The sequence below is a fragment of the Morus notabilis genome, unplaced genomic scaffold (genome assembly GCF_000414095.1).
Source record: "Morus notabilis unplaced genomic scaffold, ASM41409v2 Scaffold277, whole genome shotgun sequence".
Lineage (NCBI taxonomy): Eukaryota > Viridiplantae > Streptophyta > Magnoliopsida > Rosales > Moraceae > Morus > Morus notabilis.
Window position 1 is genome coordinate 125,854 of NW_010363731.1, and position 20,351 is coordinate 146,204.

At 34.7% G+C, this 20,351-nt stretch overlaps 1 protein-coding gene across 1 annotated transcript; it reads left to right on the plus strand.

The window, feature by feature from the left end:
• The first annotated feature begins 2,722 nt into the window (after positions 1-2,722).
• LOC112092832 (tetratricopeptide repeat protein 1) lies at positions 2,723-14,043 on the plus strand. The gene is made up of 5 exons (XM_024169932.1): positions 2,723-3,153; positions 3,970-4,149; positions 4,744-4,870; positions 5,112-5,225; positions 13,498-14,043. The coding sequence occupies exons 1-5, from the start codon at positions 2,869-2,871 to the stop codon at positions 13,611-13,613; spliced, it is 822 nt and encodes a 273-aa protein (XP_024025700.1). The 5' UTR covers positions 2,723-2,868; the 3' UTR covers positions 13,614-14,043.
• Positions 14,044-20,351: the final 6,308 nt, after the last annotated feature.

The window sequence follows — 20,351 nt, forward strand, 5'->3', positions numbered from 1 at the left end:
CAGCTTCTGCTAGTAGCATAAGCTGATTTTAATGTTTGATAAATCTCCTCAAAAGTGCTTTTTGAAGAATTTTTTAAGAATCTACAGTCAAAATCAGAAGCAGCCTAAAGACAATTTTAACTTTTAGATTGTGTGAGAATCAACATAGTACAATTAATGAAACTTTCATAATAGCCATAATACTCCTAATGAAATTTAAAATTTACAATCTAAAATTCAAACTCCTAATATAATATAATATAATATAATAATAATATTGTAACAAATAATATCATAATTATATTAATAACTCTAATATTATTATTTTATCATATCATATGATATTATAATTATAATATAATTATGATAATCCAAAGGGAAACCAAGAGGTAACCCGGCCGGTTTTTTGTTGGTGAAATTCGACCGTCAACAATTATATTAATCATTTTAATAATATTATTATATTTTATATCATAGTTATATAATATGTTATTTAATAATAATTTTATTATATTATATTAAATATAATAATAAACGTACATTATATTTTAATTGTATATATTATATTATAGTATAATATAATATAATCATTATTTTAATTATTTCAGTTACTATTTTAATAATATTATTATATTCTATATCATAATTATATAATATATTATATAATAATATTTTTTTATTATATTAAATATAATAATAAATATATTTTATATTGTAATTATATATATTATATTATAGTATGATATAATATAATCGTTATTTTTAATTATTTCATTTATTATTTTAATGATATTATTATATTCTATATCATAATTATATAATATATTATATAATAATAGTTTTTTGTATTATATTAAATACAATAATAACTATATTATATTAAATATAATAATAACTATATTATATTGTAATTATATATTATATTATAATATAATATAATATAGTCGTAATTTTTAACTATTCACAGCAATTTAACTTCATAATTTACCAAATGCTATTACACTGATTTTGAAACTAGCACAACTATTATAATTATAATTTACCAAACACTCAACTGCCTTTTGTAATAGCTGTTTCTTCCTTCAGCACAACTAAAAGCAATTGTTTTTTTAAATCTACTACACTACCAAACTAAGCCAGTATAGTTTTAGAGTAATGGATTGGAATGTATTAGAAAGTATAAAATTAAATTTTAGTTTAATCCAATCTCATGTTTGGTGCTGTGTTATTAGGATAAGGACATTTTTATAAAAAGATTTAAAATTTAGAGTTAAATTGGAATTTTTAAAATTTGAGGGGCAAAATTATAATTTTTAAAAATATTTTACTCATACAAACATTGCAATTTGCCCTTCAACTTTTAAAAAATTACAATTAAACGCTAAATTTTATAAATGTTTATAAATAGGTCCCTAGTATTTTTCACAATGTGCTTTAGGGGGCGTTTGGTATGTGGGAATCAATAGAAATCATATTCCCAGGAAAGTGATGGAGGGTAATATGATTCATAGGAATAATACATTACTGTGTTTGGTTCCATACAAGAATCTTTTTTAAATTCTCAGGAATATTACATTACTGTGTTTGATTATTCGCATGGAAGAAGATCCATAATAATAATATTAATAAGAAAATAATAATAATATTATTATTAATAAATTATATTTATTAATATTAATTTTAATATTATAATTATAAATATAATAATAATTATTATTATATTTATAATTATAATATTAAAATTAATATTAATAAATATAATAATAATAATAATAATAAATATAATATTAATAATAATAATATTAATATTAATAATATAATAATAATAATAAAATATAATAATTATTATAATTATAATAATAAATATAATGTAACTAATTATAATTATAATAATAATTATTATTATAATAAGATTCTCATGCTTTTGAGATTCCTGAGAATTTGAATATTATGTTTGGTGGTATTCAAATTATCTTAAAATGAGGGAAAGTGAATCTCATGGTAATAACTTTCTTGGGAATCTAAATATTATAATTATTGTACCAAACATGGTAATATTACAGATTCTCATTCTCATCCTTAAAATTACTGCATACCAAACACCCCCTTAGTCAAAAGTTATTCTATGCTTCAGTAAGGGATACCAACATCACCTTCGAAGAGAATTTGATAATAGACTGGATAAAAGTTTATCCAATCTAGTCTTTTAAAAATGTTTATCAAACACAATATTAAAATTTAATCATATCTAATCCTTTCTAATTTTACACAACAAACAGGCCCATTAATGTATTACTTTATAGAAGTTTAATTGTAGTACTAATAACCAGTTCTAAAAAAAAATATTATTTCTCTCATTCTCAAAAAAATTTCAAGAAAATTGTTTTCTTCCTTTTAATTAAGTAAAGTTCGAAATTACTATGAACTCGAGTTGAAGAGGAAACTTAAATTCGAGTTTAACCCAAAACATGAGGGAAAGTGAATCGCATGATAATCCTTTATTTAAGAATTTAAATATTATAATTTTTGTATTAAACATGGTCATATTACAGATTCTCATTTCTATTTTTAAGATTATTGTATACCAAACGTCCCTAAGTTGTGATTTGTGTCGTGAAGGGATGTTATATTTTTGAAAGCAAGAGAAATATCAAGAAAAAAAGAAATAAAAAAACAAAACAAATAAAAAAAAGATGTTATATATACACGTACGAAAAGAATATATGAGAAGAAAAGACTTGGATCGTCTCCGTTTTCACATGAAAGCTAAACTATAATCACAAGCCGGAAACAACATCACAAAACTCTCTCAGTTCCTAATTTCCATACTTCCTTGTCCAGATTGAATATTACCTTTTTTATTTATTCTCTAAAACACCAACAAAAAAAATGGCGCTCATAGAACTAAACGACACCGAAGACCAAGCTCCCAATCCCCCAAAGCCGTCGTCTTCGAATAAAACGACAACGGAATCAGCCGCCAACGACAACAGAACCGCCGACGATGGCTTCGAGACTGCCAGCGATGGCGAGCTCGCCGACAGCGACGACGACGACGACGACGAACGACACAATCACCGATCACATCAGCAGCAGCAACAAGTACCGGAGCAACTGCCTGAGAAATCGGAGCAACAAGAAGAGCAAATTGTTTCTGATGATGAGCTCAAACAGGTTTGTCTTCGCAGATGAATTTGATTTCTATTTTTTTATTTCTTATTTTCTAGGAATTCGTGTTTTGCCCTAATTGTTGTGACTGATGAATTTACAATATTTGTGGATTTTAATGGATTGTTTATCCGCGATTAAATGCTGAATTGCTTGTGGAATAAATATGGAATACAAGAATTTTGACAATGGTGCCAATTTTGTTCTTTTTTTAATATTTTTTTAATAAAATTTTAAGCTTTTCCTTTGATCACCGTAATATTACGTGTAGGAGAAAAGGGTGGAGAGTATTTTAAACTGTGCCTTTGAGACTTGGAAATCTCTGGCTCTGATTCAATATTTGAGCGTGAATAGGTTTAGTGAAATGTTGTTGAAGAAAAAGTTTTAATGAGTTAGTTGTGTATTGTTGATTAACTATCTTATCAGCGCATTGCAATTTTTATTTTTCCAACTCAATTTTAATGGTCTCGTTATGCTGGGGAATAAAGAATTATGTTTACCAAGTACCCCATGAATTTCCCTAGGAAAAAAAGAAAACGAAAAAAAGGTATAAGAGCCGCTATGAATCTCTTTGTTGAGCCGTATTAGACATTCGGGTGTAAGGTTTTGATGTCTTTCTGGGATACATATGTTTCCTCGTACTGTTTTTGGTTAAGGTCATGTCTGATGTCACTCTTGTAAAAGAGCACAATTTTGTTATCAAGTGCTTGAAATAACATCTTTTGGTCCGCTGAGTGTCCCAGTTTATCGATTAACCTGGTTTTTATGCTGTTTGTGTTCTGGGAACTTATGCTTTTTTACCTTTATTTTTGTCTGAGACAGAAAGCTTTAGCACAAGCAAATGATGCAAAATTGGAAGGCAATAAACTCTACGGAAATGGTCAGTTTGAGGAGGCATTATCACAATATGAGCTTGCCTTGTATCTTGCACCAGATATGCCGTCATCTGTGGAAATACGTTCTACGTGCCATTCAAATCGTGCAATATGCTATTTGAAGCTGGTTTGTTTTGTGACATTCTTTGAAATATACTTCTTTGCCATTAGTCAGTATTCTTAGGTTATGTTTAATGTTTTGACTTCGGTTTTTGTTAACCTTCATTTTATTTTATCGAAAGTTCGTAAAAAAATACGAAGTTGATCAAGTGTGTGTGCTTTAGGTATTTCTAAGTCTTTCGTTTGTTGTTTATAATGTAGTTTAGTGGTGACAGAGATTGGAAAGCTAATCTTTTGCTTAAAGTGCTGTTGGGGAAAGAACGATAAAGTTGCAGAAAATTGTTAATGTGACTCTTGACCCTTTCATTATAATCCTGATTGGTCTCTTTGCAAGTCTTACAGATTTCTCTTGCTTTTTTATTTTGGTGGCAAACTCTTTCTGTTCAAACACTCCCTGCCTTTCCCTCTCCCCCTTTTGCTTCCAATTTTTTATCGGCTACTGTTGTATATTTAGCATATATGGGAGGTTGAGCCATCCCTATTTTTGGCCTAGTTTTTCCTACATGCGAAAGTAATCTTTTGTGCTATTGTTTCCTGATTTAGTTTTCCAAGTATATGTTCTCTCATGTATGGATGAATATTTAATTGCATATTATTCCAGGGAAAATATGAGGACACAGTCAAAGAATGCACTAAAGCATTGGAGCTGAATCCGTCATACATAAAAGCTCTGTTAAGAAGAGCAGAGGCTCGTGAAAAGCTTGAGAATTTTGAGGAAGCCATTGCAGGTAAGTTTAGATTTGTTGTTGTCATTAAACTATAATTCAAAATTTTTATTCTATTTTTTTCTGTTGCTCGTTATATTTTGGACTTTCTAGATCCACAACATTCCTAAATCTTCTTTCTAGTTTCTACTCATAGCAACACCTGTTTTTTATCCTTGTTATGCTGTAACTTGAAAGGATTTGAAGAAGTATGAATAATGCTTCTCTCTTCTGGTTTTGCATTTCGCCATTTTGTTGCTTTCAGATATGAAAAAATCCTTGGAGTTGGATCCCTTAAATGACCAAGCTAAGAAATCAATTCGTCGCTTGGAGCCACTTGCAGAACAAAAGCGAGAAAAGATGAAAGAAGAGATGATTGGTAAGAGTATTGAACCATCTTGATGTGTGTTTTTACCAATATTTTTTTCTGCTAATTTAAAGTATTAGAGTCTCTAGAGGTCAGGCATGCCTTCTCAAGCAAGACTCCAAAAGTTTTAGTGCCTTATGCGCCTATAAAGGAGGACTGATCTTCAAAGCATATTATAAAACCGTTTCAAGCAGAGGAAAAAAAAAAAAAGAAATAATGATGGAATTTCAAAATTGTGGACTGTGTTTGATTTGCAGAATATGTGTCCACTTATCTTGAATTACTTATCAAGTTTAAAACTTGCGAAGAGTATTCTATGTCTATCCCTTAAAATTCATAGTAGCCGAGGGTAGGACTTATGCTTTTGTTGTCTCCGAACAGTAAGAAGCTACCAATTATTCATTCATGTCCTCCAAGTTGTGTACCAATCCACGTTAATTTGCATATGTTCTGTGGATTATGTCCAGCTTTTTAGTCTATAAGTTACCATCATTTACTCTTCAAGTTCATTGTGCATTTGGATATGCATTTCTGGTCAATAGCCTTTTGACACCTGATGCACTAACAGTCAGCTAGCTCTTTAGAGCAACCGCGTAATTAGATCATGAACAAGACATCTTAGTGAACTGTACTTTTATTTTTGGATAAGAAATGGGAACCTTGAATTAAATAAAAAAGAAAGCAAATACAAAAGGGGACAAGCGGTCCACCAAGAAAACACAAAAAGCCTAAAGACCTACTAAACCAGAAACCACAGAAAGGCTTAATGAAATATACTATCCCACCCCCTAAGTAGATCCCCTTTTTTTCAGAGAATAAGAAGTCCACGGAACAGAACTAAGTGAACAAAAAAGAACTATAAAGTAAAAAAAAAAAACACAAGCGCAAAAGGCTAATACGAAAACTAAGCCAGAACTAAATCCCATCCCTTTAACATATCCAAGAAAGAAAAAGTTGCGAAGTTCACAGCGCTACCCAGTAAATTATGCGATCCCAAATCTCACAAATCTTTTCCTCAACCCCTTCAAAGGTTCGATTATTCCTTTCCAGCCACAACGCCCAGAGGGAAGCTAGTATTACAATGTTCCAAAGTTGGGAAACTTTCTTATTCCAACCAACCAAGACATCTAGACCCATTAAATTGGGAATACTTCTCGGAAAAACCCATTGCAACCGAAACTCCCCTAAAATTTTATGCCAAATCTTCGAAGAAAAAGAGCAGTGAAGAAACAAGTGATCCGAAGACTAATTTTCATTCCTGCACAACAAGCACCAACCCGGAGAAATAGAGAGGAAAGGCCTCCTCTTTTGCAACATATCTTGCGCATTCAATTTGCAAAGTGAAAATAACTAGCCAAAAACCTGAATTTTCGTAGGAATCGAGATTTTCCAAACAAAATGATAAAAAGGGGAAGGCAGAAAAGATTGATTGTCAACTAGAGAATTGAAAAAAGGACTTACAGGAGAATATCCCTGGCCCTTCCAAATCCCACACCCACCTATCTTCTAAGGCAACACAAACTCTCACCCCCTCTAAACAGGATAACAACTCCACCACCTCACCCAACTCCCTTCACTAGGGTTCCTCCAAAAATGGAAATTCCAAGAAATAGTGGCATCATTACCTATGGCATCATTACCTATGGTATAGAAAGAAGAGTTAACTTCCTTCCTCTAGACAAAAAAGATCTCTTCCATCCATCCAACCTTTTTGCTGTCTTTAAAACTACGGGTTCCCAAAATTCTTCTCTCAACGGATTTCCTCCTAATGGGAGCCCAAGGTATTTAATTGGCCATGATTCCACCGAGCACCCCACCACATTTGGTAAACTTGAGACTTCATCCGCCTGAATGTTGATCCCCAACAACATACTTATACTCACATTAATCTTTAGCCCCGAGACTAAACAGAACAAATTTAAGACCTCCATAAGTCTCCAGATATTGTCCTCCTCACCCTTCACAAAGAATAAAGTATCATCTGCGAACTGCAAATGAGAAATTATGAAATTCAAAACACTTCAGTTTTTGTTCTGCTACCGCCTTATTCACCAACTGCCCCAAGACATCAGCAACTCGAGTAAAGAGAAAACGTGATAATGGGTCACCTTGTCTAAGGCCTCGAGATCCTCCAAACTTTCCCCTTGGTCTACCGTTTATCATGACCGAATAAGACTGTTTTCAAACAACCATTTATCCAATTTCTCCATTTAACTCCAAACCCCCTTTTCTCCAACACAAAATCCAAGCATCTCCATTCAACATGATCACTTGCCTTTTCAAAATCCACCTTGAAAACTATCCCCAGTTTACCGCTAGCTCGATACTCCTCCACCGCCTCATTCGTGATAAGCACAACATCTAAAACATACGCTCCTTGGGCCTCCTTGGGCTTGAGATATTGTAGTTTCCATTACTGTTTTCAGCCTCAAAACTAACACCTTAGAGATGATCTTGTATAAGCTTGTAACCAGGCTTATCGGCCTATAGTCACCAACATTGCAAGAATTAGCTTTCTTTGGTATAAGGGTAATATACGTCTCGTTTGTACACGCATTGACCACACCATCTGAATAAAACTAAATCAAAACTTCCATTAAATCCGATTTCACAACATCCCAATTTGATTGGAAGAATGCCATCAAGTACCCGTCCGAACCTGGGGACTTATTACCGTCACAATCAAAGAATGCCCTCCTCACCTCCTCTACCTCAAAAGATTTCTCTAATTCATTAGCTTCCACCATAGAGATTGGAGACCACTCCACTCCTTCAATACCCCTGAAGGGGATACCGGAGGAGGAGAAAAGATTGCTAAAATAATTGGTCACTTCCTCCACAATTTCCTCTTCACTGGCCAATAACCTCCCGTCCGATGTTTCGAGCTTGGAAATGGTGTTCTTTGCCTTCCTAGCATTCATGAGGCTGTGAAACATTTTAGAATTTCCATCCCCATCCTTGGCCCATTTAAATTTCGACTTCATCTTTAAGTTTGACTCTTTCTTCATCTAATTCCGTAGACCACTCTGGAGATCCTTCAACACGATCTATCTCCGCTATTATCTTTGATTTTATCAATTTTTCTACCCGAGTGTCTCCAAAAACTTCCTTATTCCATATCTTCAGTTGACCCCTCATATTCTTCAATTTCCTCATAAACTTGTAACCAGCCCACCCTTGACCCGTTTCCTCCCTCCACCAAACCTCCAAATCCTTCTTGAAACGCTTGTGCTCTAGCCATATATTTTCGAATCTAAATGGCGTAGGACCCCAATTTGGGGGGATCGGTAGACAGCACAATAGGACAGTGATTCGAAACACACCGAACTATCGCTTCTTATCGCAGAAAATTAACACTTGCGTTTGGTTGGTAGATTCGTACCATAATTTGAATCATGGTTTGTGGTTCGCTACAGTGTTTTCTCTCACAAAAAACACACGTAAACTGAGAATGGTTCTGAATCCATGAACCAAACGTCTACTAAACGATTCTCCAAACCCCGGTGAGTATAGAAATCTGTCCAAACGGCAACAAATAGGGGTTTCTCATAAATTGGACCATGTGAAACTAGCATTATTTAGGGGAGGATCAATAAGCTCCATCTCTCGAATAAGCTCATCAAACGCCCTCACACTTCGTGTTAATCTTGATGCTTCTTCTTTTAGTGAGGGAACATCCTCCTCTAATATTCCATGACATAAACTTCATTTAGAACCTTCCTCGCCCTGTTTTGATGCTGACTTTTCATAATTCACATTGAAAGTCAAGTTCTGTAACTCCCTATTGCCTCTTCTCTTTTTCAAACTATTTTCAAGGTTAAGGAGAGTTACCTGGTCCTTTATATCTGAATTTGCTTGACTGTCGCTAAGAATAAGCTTTACCTCTTCTAAACCTGCGTATTGCTCCTCCTGCTGAGTTTCTTGAATTTCCTCTATTGATCCATCGTCCCGTTCGCTCTCAGAACTATTTTCTTCTGCCGAGGAGTCCACCAGTCCTTGGATCGCCCAATCTCCTTCTTGAAATTCCTCAACATAATTGAATACTTCGTCAAATTCCTCATGGTCCCCTTCTTCTCCTCTTCGTTGAACCCATCATCTTCTTTTGTGACCTCGTAAGAAAACTAGTTTGAATTGGTTCGGATTGATGTTCTTAGCTTCTCCACCCGTCTCATTTAATAGCAGCAACGTACAAGTCTCCAAATTTTTTGTCGTCCCGTTGACGATGCCGTTTTGTTATCCCACCGAAAGATTCTTCCAATCAAAAAATCTTTTGCTTTTTTTGGTTTTTCCCTTTTGCTTCGTTTGGTCTTTGAAATAATGGGTTCTGAGTTTACACTTCTAATTGGGCTTTAAACCTTCCTGTTTACTGTTTCAGAAAAAGCACAATTGGGGCGAAACTCATAACCTGAGTTTGGAAGCCCTGGACTTTGACCCACCAGACCAGATAGATTGGGCTTAGGCCCAATTTTATCATCCTGACCCTGGATTGATGATTCTACTCCTTCCTCTGAACTTTCATCTTCCATGTATGTTTTAATTAGGTTAATTGCATCGAACCTGTTGTACACCATGCAATAATTACGGCCGCATGCATTATTGGAGCGCTCGCCAACTGTTTCCTCGATAATTGAGTTGTTTCTAAAAACTAACTCTTCGATTCCTTTGGTTTGTCTCCAAGAGCAGTTGTTGCGAATTTCGCCTTGTGGCCATGCTGTATCCACGTTGTTAGTGGAATTGATCTCCTTGTCAATATGCTCTGCACACGTGGTGTCCACATCATCCAAAGACTTCAGCTCATCATCTTCAACCTCCATACACCATCTCGACGTCCTTGCTCCTTTGAAACCTTCAGCGACCTTTGGTTTCATATTATTGTCCAAATTGAAGAAACCCAACGTTCTCCTCTTTCCCCAACATCTAATTTCCATTGTTGATAGAATAAAGCCTTTTTGCCGTGCCTTTTACTTGTATTTTTGCATAAGGCAAGAACTCTAACCTTGCTGTGTCCTCAGCCATGTTGAGGAGACCTCCGAGTTTGTTTCCAATAACATTGAACGTATGACTGTTCCACATGTGAAGTGGAAGCCCCTCTATTCTAATCCAGCTTGCTCTGCCTTCTATTTTGACATGTTTCCAATGTGTTTCAATGCACCATCTCTTAATCGTAATCGCATGTTGATTTCTGATATGAACAGAGTTTTCCTTCATGAGTGTGTCGCGTTCATAATCACTTTGACACCAGAGTATTGCTCTATCTGCAAACAGAGGAGAGACTCTTACTTTTCTCTGAAGTTTTTCGCTCAATCCCTTCGAGATCTCTGTCCATCCTTCCATCCAATCTCTGTAAACATCCACAGCTCTTTCCCATCTCTTCTCTTCCTTGTCTTCCCTAACGTCTAAGATGCCTTCGTGTTTAGCAGCCGCTCGAGTAAAATCTTTCCTCATGAGAGTTTTATTCTTGGAAGTCTGGTTTTTTTTGCTAAAGAATTCGTGTTTAGCAGCCGCTCGAGTAAAATCTTTCCTCATGAGAGTTTTATTCTTGGAAGTCTGGTTTTTTTTGCTAAAGAAATTTTCCAGACATCAATTCAAATCTCTGCATCCTTTTCTGTTTCCCTCCCCAGGGATAATGACATTCTTCACCTCACTTCTGTTGATTCTCATCACCTTCAAGAACTCTCCCTTGCTATTTCTCTTTATCTCCACGACCAAAACATAAGATGAACCCCTGTATTTTCTCAAGAAAGCTCCATCCTTCTTTGCATCCGCCGCCTGAGACTCAACCTCCATCAACCAAAAAGCATCACCCAAGTCGAGATTGACATCGAAGCTAGCAACTTGATTTCTTTCTGTAATCCTAATACTTTGCCCGTAATTTGTAATCTGAAGAATGAAAACCTTATGTTTGGTTCTAAAATCTTGATCACAGTGTTTGTAACTCATTATGGACTCTCTAAGGAATACTAACCATAATGCCCATCAAAATCAACTAGAGCTGGCAATAGAATTCTCAAAGATTAAACAACAACTGATGACCCTTAGAATTCTAGAGAGAAGGTAGAGTTTCTCTCTCTAGATTTTTTACTTCTTATCTTAGTGAACTGTACTACAATTATCATCCACAAAAGATGCAAACAAAACCTTATGAAAAAAATTAAGCTATTGTTTGCATGTCCGTAATCAGTAAGTTGTAACTGTTACATGTAGAACTAATTCTTTAAAAGTTGTCGAGTCTTCTTGGACGTCATTAGATGCATGCCATGTCTTTTTTGTTTTGTTTCTTCTTACTTTTTGGCTGTTGTCATGCAAGTAAAATTACAAAGGGTGCGTTTGGAATTGGTTCCAAAACGTTTTTGTTTTCTGTACGAAAATGGAAATAAAAACGTTTTCATTTTCATTTTTGAATTATTTCTGAAAATGCGTTTGGTAGTTTTATTTAGAGATTGATTTCAGTTTTAAAAAAAACTGAAACTGTATTTGGTGGTTTCATTTTTAAAAACATGTAATAGTATTTAATATATTAAATAAATAATAATTAAATTACAAATAAAAACACGAATAATTAATAAAATATGAAAATTACAATATTAGCTTAAATTATTGTCGCCTATACGAATCTCACATTTGATTAGCTAGATGATCCCTAAAATTAACCATGTAATTACATTGTTGCCGACCACCCATTTCAGATGTTTCTGCTTCTTGTGCATCCATACCATGTTGTTGTTCCTGTTACCCTTCTTGTTCTCCCTCAATATCTTCTACGGGAAAATCGACCTCATATTGTCTAAATAGAGGATCATTTCGCGCGTGCATCTTAATTAAATTGTGGATCACACAACAAGCTATTGGTATAATATTTTGTCTTGGCATCCAATAATTGGTCATATGCCTAAGAATTTTAAACCTTGCTTTCAAGACCCCAAAGCACCTCTCTATGCAATTACGCAATGAAGAGTGATAATAATTGAATAACTCTTGTGGTCCCGTTAGTTGACCACCATTTCTAAACTGTTGAATGTGGTACCTCTGACCACGAAATGGTGCCAAAAAGCCTTGCGTGTTACTGTAACCAGAATCAGCCCCCCCCATCAGGGCTAATAATCAGCCCCCATTGGGGCTGATGGGGCTTGGGGCAGATTATCAGCCCCCATTGGGGCTGATGGGGGCTGAAAATCAGCCCCCATTGGGGCTGATTATCAGCCTCCATTGGGGGCCTCCCACGCCTGCCCCAATGGGAGGCCCCCAGGGGCTGATTTAGCCCCAACGGGGGGGGGGGGGGGGCTCGGGGGGGCTGATACAGCCCCAATGGGAGGCCCCCCGGGGCTGTATCAACCCCAACGGGGGCCTCCAGGGGGAAAAAAAAAATGACCAAATCAGATCAAGCATAGCAAAATTAGAAAGAAAACAACACCAAATCAAACGGAAAACTAGCAACCAATTTGGTTGAATATAGCAAATCAAACGGCGAGACGAGAACAGGGCCAAAACGGAAAAAAAAAAAAAAAAATCAGAAGAAAACCAAATTGAACGGAAAACCATCAAACATTTTTGGCTAGGGGCATACCTCGGTGAGAAAACGGCGAGATGAGAACAGGGCAGATCGGGCAACAAGAGACCGGAGGAGCTCAGGCGAACGGAGGAGCTCGGGTGAGAAGCAAACGGCGCAAGTCAGGCGAAACGGGCGAGAAGAACGCCGGGGCTTGGCTGAAGAAGGGAAGGGAAGAAGAGCTCGGCTGAAGAAGGGAAGAAAAAATCAGAAGAAGAGAGAACGGGAGGCTGAAGAAAGAAGGAAAACGAAAATGAAAACGGGTTTTTTTTCGTTTTCAAAATTCCACAAAACGACAAAAACAGTTTTGTTTTTGTTTTCTAAAACAAACTTCGCCAAACGCGTTTCTTATTACTATTTTCAATTTTTTGCTTCGAAAAACGTAAAAAATGAGAATGAAAACGGTAACAAACAGGCACAAAGCATCTCTTCTTCAGTTTATCATACATTCATGAGCATATTTCTTGGCTATGTCAAGCTCTACTTTTAGCTGGCTTGTCTTAACAGCTTTTAGTTCAAGAGTTCAACTACTTGATCATGATTTCATCTTAGAACATTGACATTGTATGTTTCAGGGGAACTAAATTTGTACTTGGAAACTATATTATTTTGTATCCTTTGCACTCTGTGCTTGCTTAGCAATATTACGTGCTTTGTCTGGGCACTTTGTTCGTGTGCTTTGATTTTATTAAGATTAACTAACTAGGTATTAAATTGTTGATTTTGACTTCTGAGCAGGGAAGCTGAAAGAGATGGGCAACTCTTTGCTGGGCCGCTTTGGAATGAGCGTTGACAACTTCAAAGCTGTCAAAGATCCAAACACTGGCTCCTATTCTGTTTCTTTCCAACGTTAGTCATGGTGCAGGTGCTCGTTACCATGACGTCGAGCAGGAAATGAAGCGGTGACAAGAATCATGGAGAGGGGAAGTGTGGCATTATCGATGTGAAGGAGAATGATACAAGTATAAAGTTATGAAATTCGTGGAAATAGTTTTGTTTCATAATAGGACACACACTAGGTAGTTTTGTCATTTCATGAGAGCTGAAGTTAATGGAAGCTTTCGCTTGTGATGTTGATATGGCAACTTCTGAGTTTCGTCTTTCTCAATTGTTGAGCTTTGGTTGAGGAACACTTTGCACTTTGCAGATCTGTTCTATCATTGTTAAAGGCTTCAAGTGTGCCCGTCTTCAGCGGCATTTCTTAAGCTTCCCATTTAATTAATTTTGATTATCTTTGAACTCGTCAATAACAAACTATGAACGGTTTCGCTTTCAAAAAAACTACGAACGCTTTCAATTGTTGAGCTTTGGTTGAGGAACACTTTGCACTGAGCATTTTTATATTTATTGAAATTTAATATTCCGAATTTATGGAATTTATTCACTTCTTTTTCTTTTTGAATTTTGATTTGCAGGCCTTTATCAAATCTACTATTTTGATTTATTTTTTATATACCACGTATATGTATCTTTGGTTGTTGAAGATATGATTTCCTAAGGATTGAGATTTCCTTTTCGGTTACTTTTGTGTATTTACATCATGAGACCACACAAACCAATTTTCATTAATTGCATATCCCGAATATAGTAGCAGAAGGTGTAGTGTGACTGAAGGTGGTATTTATATGCCTCATCTTCTTTTATTATTATTATTTCTTGCTTGATCGCTTTCTTAGCGGGTCCGTTTGGCATTGGCATTGTCCTCAGATTTTAGACGCGTAATTTCTCATATGTTAAACTTCTGCGTACGATTCATTGGGACCTTGTGTTCTGTTCAACGACTTATTCATGGACCGAAATTTTGATCATTGAAATACTGTTTTAATCGCCCTTTTATTATTTTGCAGTACATTGATTGATCAGGGAAGAATTTGGCTGATTCTTCAACCGGCTTGAACAAGTAATCAGATTCGACCATTCCGCTAAATGAGCCCATACGAAACGCTTATGTCAACACAGATTTCTTTGGCTGTTGCTAGATTGAGATCACCGGTAAATTGAGGTTTCTTATGGTGAATCGGCTTCTTATTTATTTATTTTCACATAAAGTTTGATGAATTTTCGTTTGAGTTTTAAATGTTGAAACCCGAGAATCCTCGGGTTGGGCTCAATGCAATTACCGATATGTAGATCACTATAATCACACACACACACACATATATATATAAATATATAAATATATATATATATATATATATATATTATGAGATAAAATCTACTTTGCCACGTCAAACAACAAATAGACACTGTGGTCATTGTCTTGCCACGTCAAACGACAAATAGGCAATGACAGTCGAAGGATCAGCTTTCTAGCTAATTAAGCTTCAGTTGTTTCAAAGATGAGTGCTTCTTGTAATGAGAGAGACCCCGACTGCTCCGCATTCTTTCAAGATAATCCTTGAAGAAACACTTAGGAACAACAAGCTTGTAATGTGCAACATCCACGAGGGCAGTCGACCGATAAGCGGTTGAGATGAAGATGGTTTCAAAATCCCGTAGACCGTCGATTCCATGCAGGGATCGACGAGGACGAAGGCTCTGTCTGAACTCACTATCCAGACCCAGTGAAAGCGGAGAGGGCAACGTGATCAGATACAAATCCCGAGAAGACCCCCTGAGGCGACATGAGAGAAATCCTTAAATTACTTGCGGGTATAAACAAAATCATTGGTTAGAAAAATGCTTATTAGGCTGTTGGCCACCCAAAATAGACCAATAGGAAATCACGGGAAAGTCACAGGGCCGCTGTAATTTTGGGCAGAGTATGTAGATGAACGATCAGAAAAGCATTGTATGGCTGCAGTCTAGTTGAGTAGGACAATAGGCTACTCGAGTGCAACCTCAGGGTAACCATTAGCCTCGGTATTCTCTAATATGTAATCTGTGAGATATAAAAGGGGCATGGCCCAAGAGAGAAAGACAACGACGAATACGGGCATATAAGAGAACTAAATTTCTGGCAACCAGAAAAGAGAGAAATTCTTCAAAGTGGACGTCGCTCTTGCATTGAGAGTGAACCACTATAATTCTTTGTGTTATTATTGTTTCTTTGAGTTTCTTTGAGTTTCTTTCGTGTTCTGAAAAACCCGTAAAGCCCATACACAATCAATTGCACGTCAATAACAAACTATGAACGGTTTCGCTTTCAAAAAAACTCCGAACGGTTTCGCTTTCAAAAAAACTACGAACGGTTTCGCTTTCAATTGTTGAGCTTTGGTTGAGGAACACTTTGCACTGAGCATTTTTATATTTATTGAAATTTAATATTCCGAATTTATGGAATTTATTCACTTCTTTTTCTTTTTGAATTTTGATTTAAAGTCCTTTATCAAATCTACTATTTTGATTTATTTTTTATATGCCACGTATATGTATCTTTGGTTGTTAAAGATATGATTTCCTAAGGATTGAGATTTCCTTTTCGGTTACTTTTGTGTATTTACATGAGACTACACAAATCAATTTTCGTTAATTGCATATCCCGAATATAGTAGCAGAAGGTGCAGTGTGACTGAAGGTGGTATCTATATGCCTCATCTTCTTTTATTATTATTATTATTATTATTATTATTATTCTTTCTTGCTTGATCGCTTTCTTAGTGGGTCCGTTTGGTATTGTCCTCAGATCATAGGTGCGTAATTTCTCATATATTAAACTTTTGTGTACGATTCATTGGGACCTTGTGTTCTGATCGTTAGGCTTATTTTATGGACCGAAATTTTGGTCATTGAAATACTGTTTTAATCGCCCTTTTATTATTATTATTATTATTATTGTTTTCGTTGCAGTATATTGATTGATCAGAGAAGAATTTGGCTGTTTCTTCAACCGGCTTGAAAAAGTAACCAGATTCGACCATTCCGCTAAATGAGCCCATACGAAACGCTTATGTCAACACAGATTTCTTTGGCTGCTACTAGATTGAGATCACCCATAAATTGAGGTTTCTTATGGTGAATCGGCTTCTTATTTATTTATTTATTTTTATTTTTTAAAATATTTTCACATAAAGTTTGATGAATTTTCGTTTGAGTTTTAAATGTTGAAACTCGAGAATCCTCGGGTTGGGTTCAATGCAATTACCGATCTGTAGATCACTATTATCTCTCTCTCACACACACATACATACACACACACACACACACATATATATATATATATTATGAGAGAAAATCTACTTTGCCACGTCAGACAACAAATAAATACTATGTGGTCATTGTCTTGCCACGCCAAACGACAAATAGGCGATGACAGTCGAAGGATCAGCTTTTCAACTAATGGAGCTTCAATTGTTTCAAAGATGAGTGCTTCTTGTAATGAGAGAGACCCCGACTGCTCCGCATTCCTTCAAGATAATCCTTGAAGAAACACTTAGGAACAACAAGCTTGTAATGTGCAACATCTACGAGGGTAGTCGACCGATTAAGTGGTTGAGACGAAGATGGTTCCAAAATCCCGTAGACTGTCGATTACATGCAGGGATCAACGAGGACGAAGGCTCTGTCTGGACTAGCTATCCAGACCCAGTGAAAGCGGAGAAGGCAACGTGATCAGACCCAAATCCTGAGAAGACCCCTTGAGGCGACATTAGAGAAATCCTTAAATTACTTGCGGGTATAAACAAAATCATTGGCTAGAAAAATTATTATTAGCTTGTTGGCTGCCCAAAATAGACCAATAGGAAATCACGGGAAAGTCACAGGGCCGCTGCAATTTTAGGCAGAGTATGTAGATGAACGATTAGAAAAGCATTGTATGGCTGCAGTCTAGTTGAGTAGGACAATAGGCTACTCAAGTGCAACCTTAGGGTAACCATTAGCCTCGGTATTCTCCAATATGTAATACGGAAATAGTAGGAAATAAGCCAATATGAAAAGTTTAAGAAAGTATATAGACCAATTTTTAGTTATAGAAATTAATAAGCCATAACTTGTCAAGTTATGGTTCATAACCAGATAAGTTACGGACAAACTTATCAAGTTATGGTTCATAACCATATAAGTTATGGACAAACTTATTAAGTTATGGTTCATAACCAGATAAGTTATGGATAATAACTTGTCAAGTTATGGTTCATAATCAGACAAGTTATGGACGAAAACAATAATTTGGCCTATTTATTAACTTATGTAAACTATTGGCCTATTAATTTTAATTCATCTCAAGTCTTGGCCTATTTCCATCTTTCTTCCTATGTAATATGTGAGATATAAAAGGGGTATGACCCAGGAGAGAAAGACAAAGACGAATAGACATATAAGAGAACCAAATTTCTGGCAATCAAAAAAGAGAGAAATTCCTCAAAGTGGGCTCTTGCATTGAGAGTGAACCACTATTCTTAGCGTTCTTATTGTTTCTTTGAGTTTCTTTCGTGTTCCGAAAAACCCGTAAAGCCCATACACAATCAATTGCACGTCATTAACCGAATTGTATCGAATATAGAACATCTATTTAGACATGATTTAGTCAGTAATCCAACCGACTATTAGATAATAGCCACGTGTATTTCTATTGATGAAATTGCACCGTAAAAAAAAAATATATATATATATATATATATATTTATAACTACAATAGTGTCTGAAATGAGACACACAAAGACCTTTCTTACCCTATTTAGTAAAAAAATGAAAACAATAATGAATTTTTAAAATAGGAAACATAATAAAAAATCTTGATACAAAATATTATTTGATTTAATCACGCCTTCATTTTTTTTTTAAATGCACTTTCTTTAAAAAAAAAAAGTAGTTATATTCTGATTTAATTTATTTGTATGGATTTTTTTTTTCCAATAATGAGGTTTTATGTATAAATAGCTTAGCGGATGATTTTTGACTTTCTTATGCTGATGACATATTCATTATGATAATAAATGTATGAATAAGTTGTTAATTGTAGCGATATGCAATTTCATTGACCTATTTATTATGACAATGGTTTTTCGCATTTCTTTACGATAGTGCGTGTTCAGTATGAATTATGATAGTTGTATAACTGGGAAAATTGTTTTAGCATGTAATCATTATAATAATGACTGCTTCACTATAATAATGAATTTATATATATGGTAATGATTTGGATTTGTATGATAAGAACTGATTTTAAAAAATCATTTTACTTCTAACTAACTATAACATTTTTGTATGTAAATAATTAGTTCTTATGAAAATGAATATATGTGTGCTAACACAATCACGATCTATTTGAAATAAAATAAAAAAAAGTGCCTTCATAATTTACGTTCTCATTACACTAGATATCATGTCATTATGAACATGAATAAATTGGAAGTTTTTCATTATTTAAATCAAAACCACTGGGAACATTCATGTCATTTATATCTTCATTGTCATAATGAATATCAAATTGGTATATTCACAATGAAAACAATCGTTACTCACATTCTAATTAATGTTTTTATTATGAAAATGAAGACGCATGGAAAACAATGAATAGAAAAGTAAAAGTTTTATTGTAATATTCATGAATTCATTATTATAATGAAGGGCGATAATAAATGAAAATTTAGAATTAAAAGCAAATTTGCTAAATCATTAAAAAATTTGTAAAAAAAAAAAATCACCAAAAATAAGAACACCCATAAAAAACTCAAAACCATCCTAGAGAAACACATTAACATCAACAACATAAGATAAAAAAGTAACCATAGAATAGATCATGGGGAAACAATACAAACGAATAGATAATGGAATAAACAATTCAAACCGATAAATCAAATCAATAAAATCTGTATATACTCATAAATCTGAATAAAATCACTAAAAATAAGAACACGCACTAAATTCAAAACCTACTCAGAGAAACACATAAACATCAACAACATAAAATAAAAAAAAGCAACCACATAATACATCATAGGGAAATAATACAAACGAACAATAATAAAACAAAATCAATTCAAACCAATATATGAAATCAATAGTGCATACTAATAGATGTAAGATAAAATAAATCAAAAGCAAAGAGGAAGCAGTGTAGCAGTTTCATAGATAAAAAATATCACTGAGAGAAAAAATGAGATTAATAAATCCTACGTCTAACATTAAATCAGTTAATTGCTGTATTAATTATCTGAAAAAAGGCAAGTCAACTAAAAATATGTTAAAAATAAAAGACAAGTCAACTAAAACATATGCTCAATAAAAAAAGCAAGCCAACCAAAAAAAAATATGCCTAATTCCTCCGGAAGTTTGCAACATTAGCGCCACTAGCGTCGTCGCGACATCGTCGTAAGAGTAGTGCGTTCGACTGCGAAGAGAGAGAGAGAAAGGGAGACGGTAAGAAAGTTTTCCCCACCTTTTAATTTTATTTTTGTGTCCCACCGTTTGTTCTTAACTTTGGTTTATAAGTTATTTAGTCTTAATCAATCTGAGGTTTTCATCAATTGTATAGTTGATTTTCGAATTGTTTGTGTGCTTGATTATTAGCGTGCCTTTTTAATTTTCTGTCGTTGCAACTTAGTGCACGCTTCATCTCCTTGAGAATTTCATTAGAACTTACCAGTGGTACTGATCATTTATCGGAGTTAAGTTTTCTTATCTTGCAAAATCATTTGAGTCAGTATTAG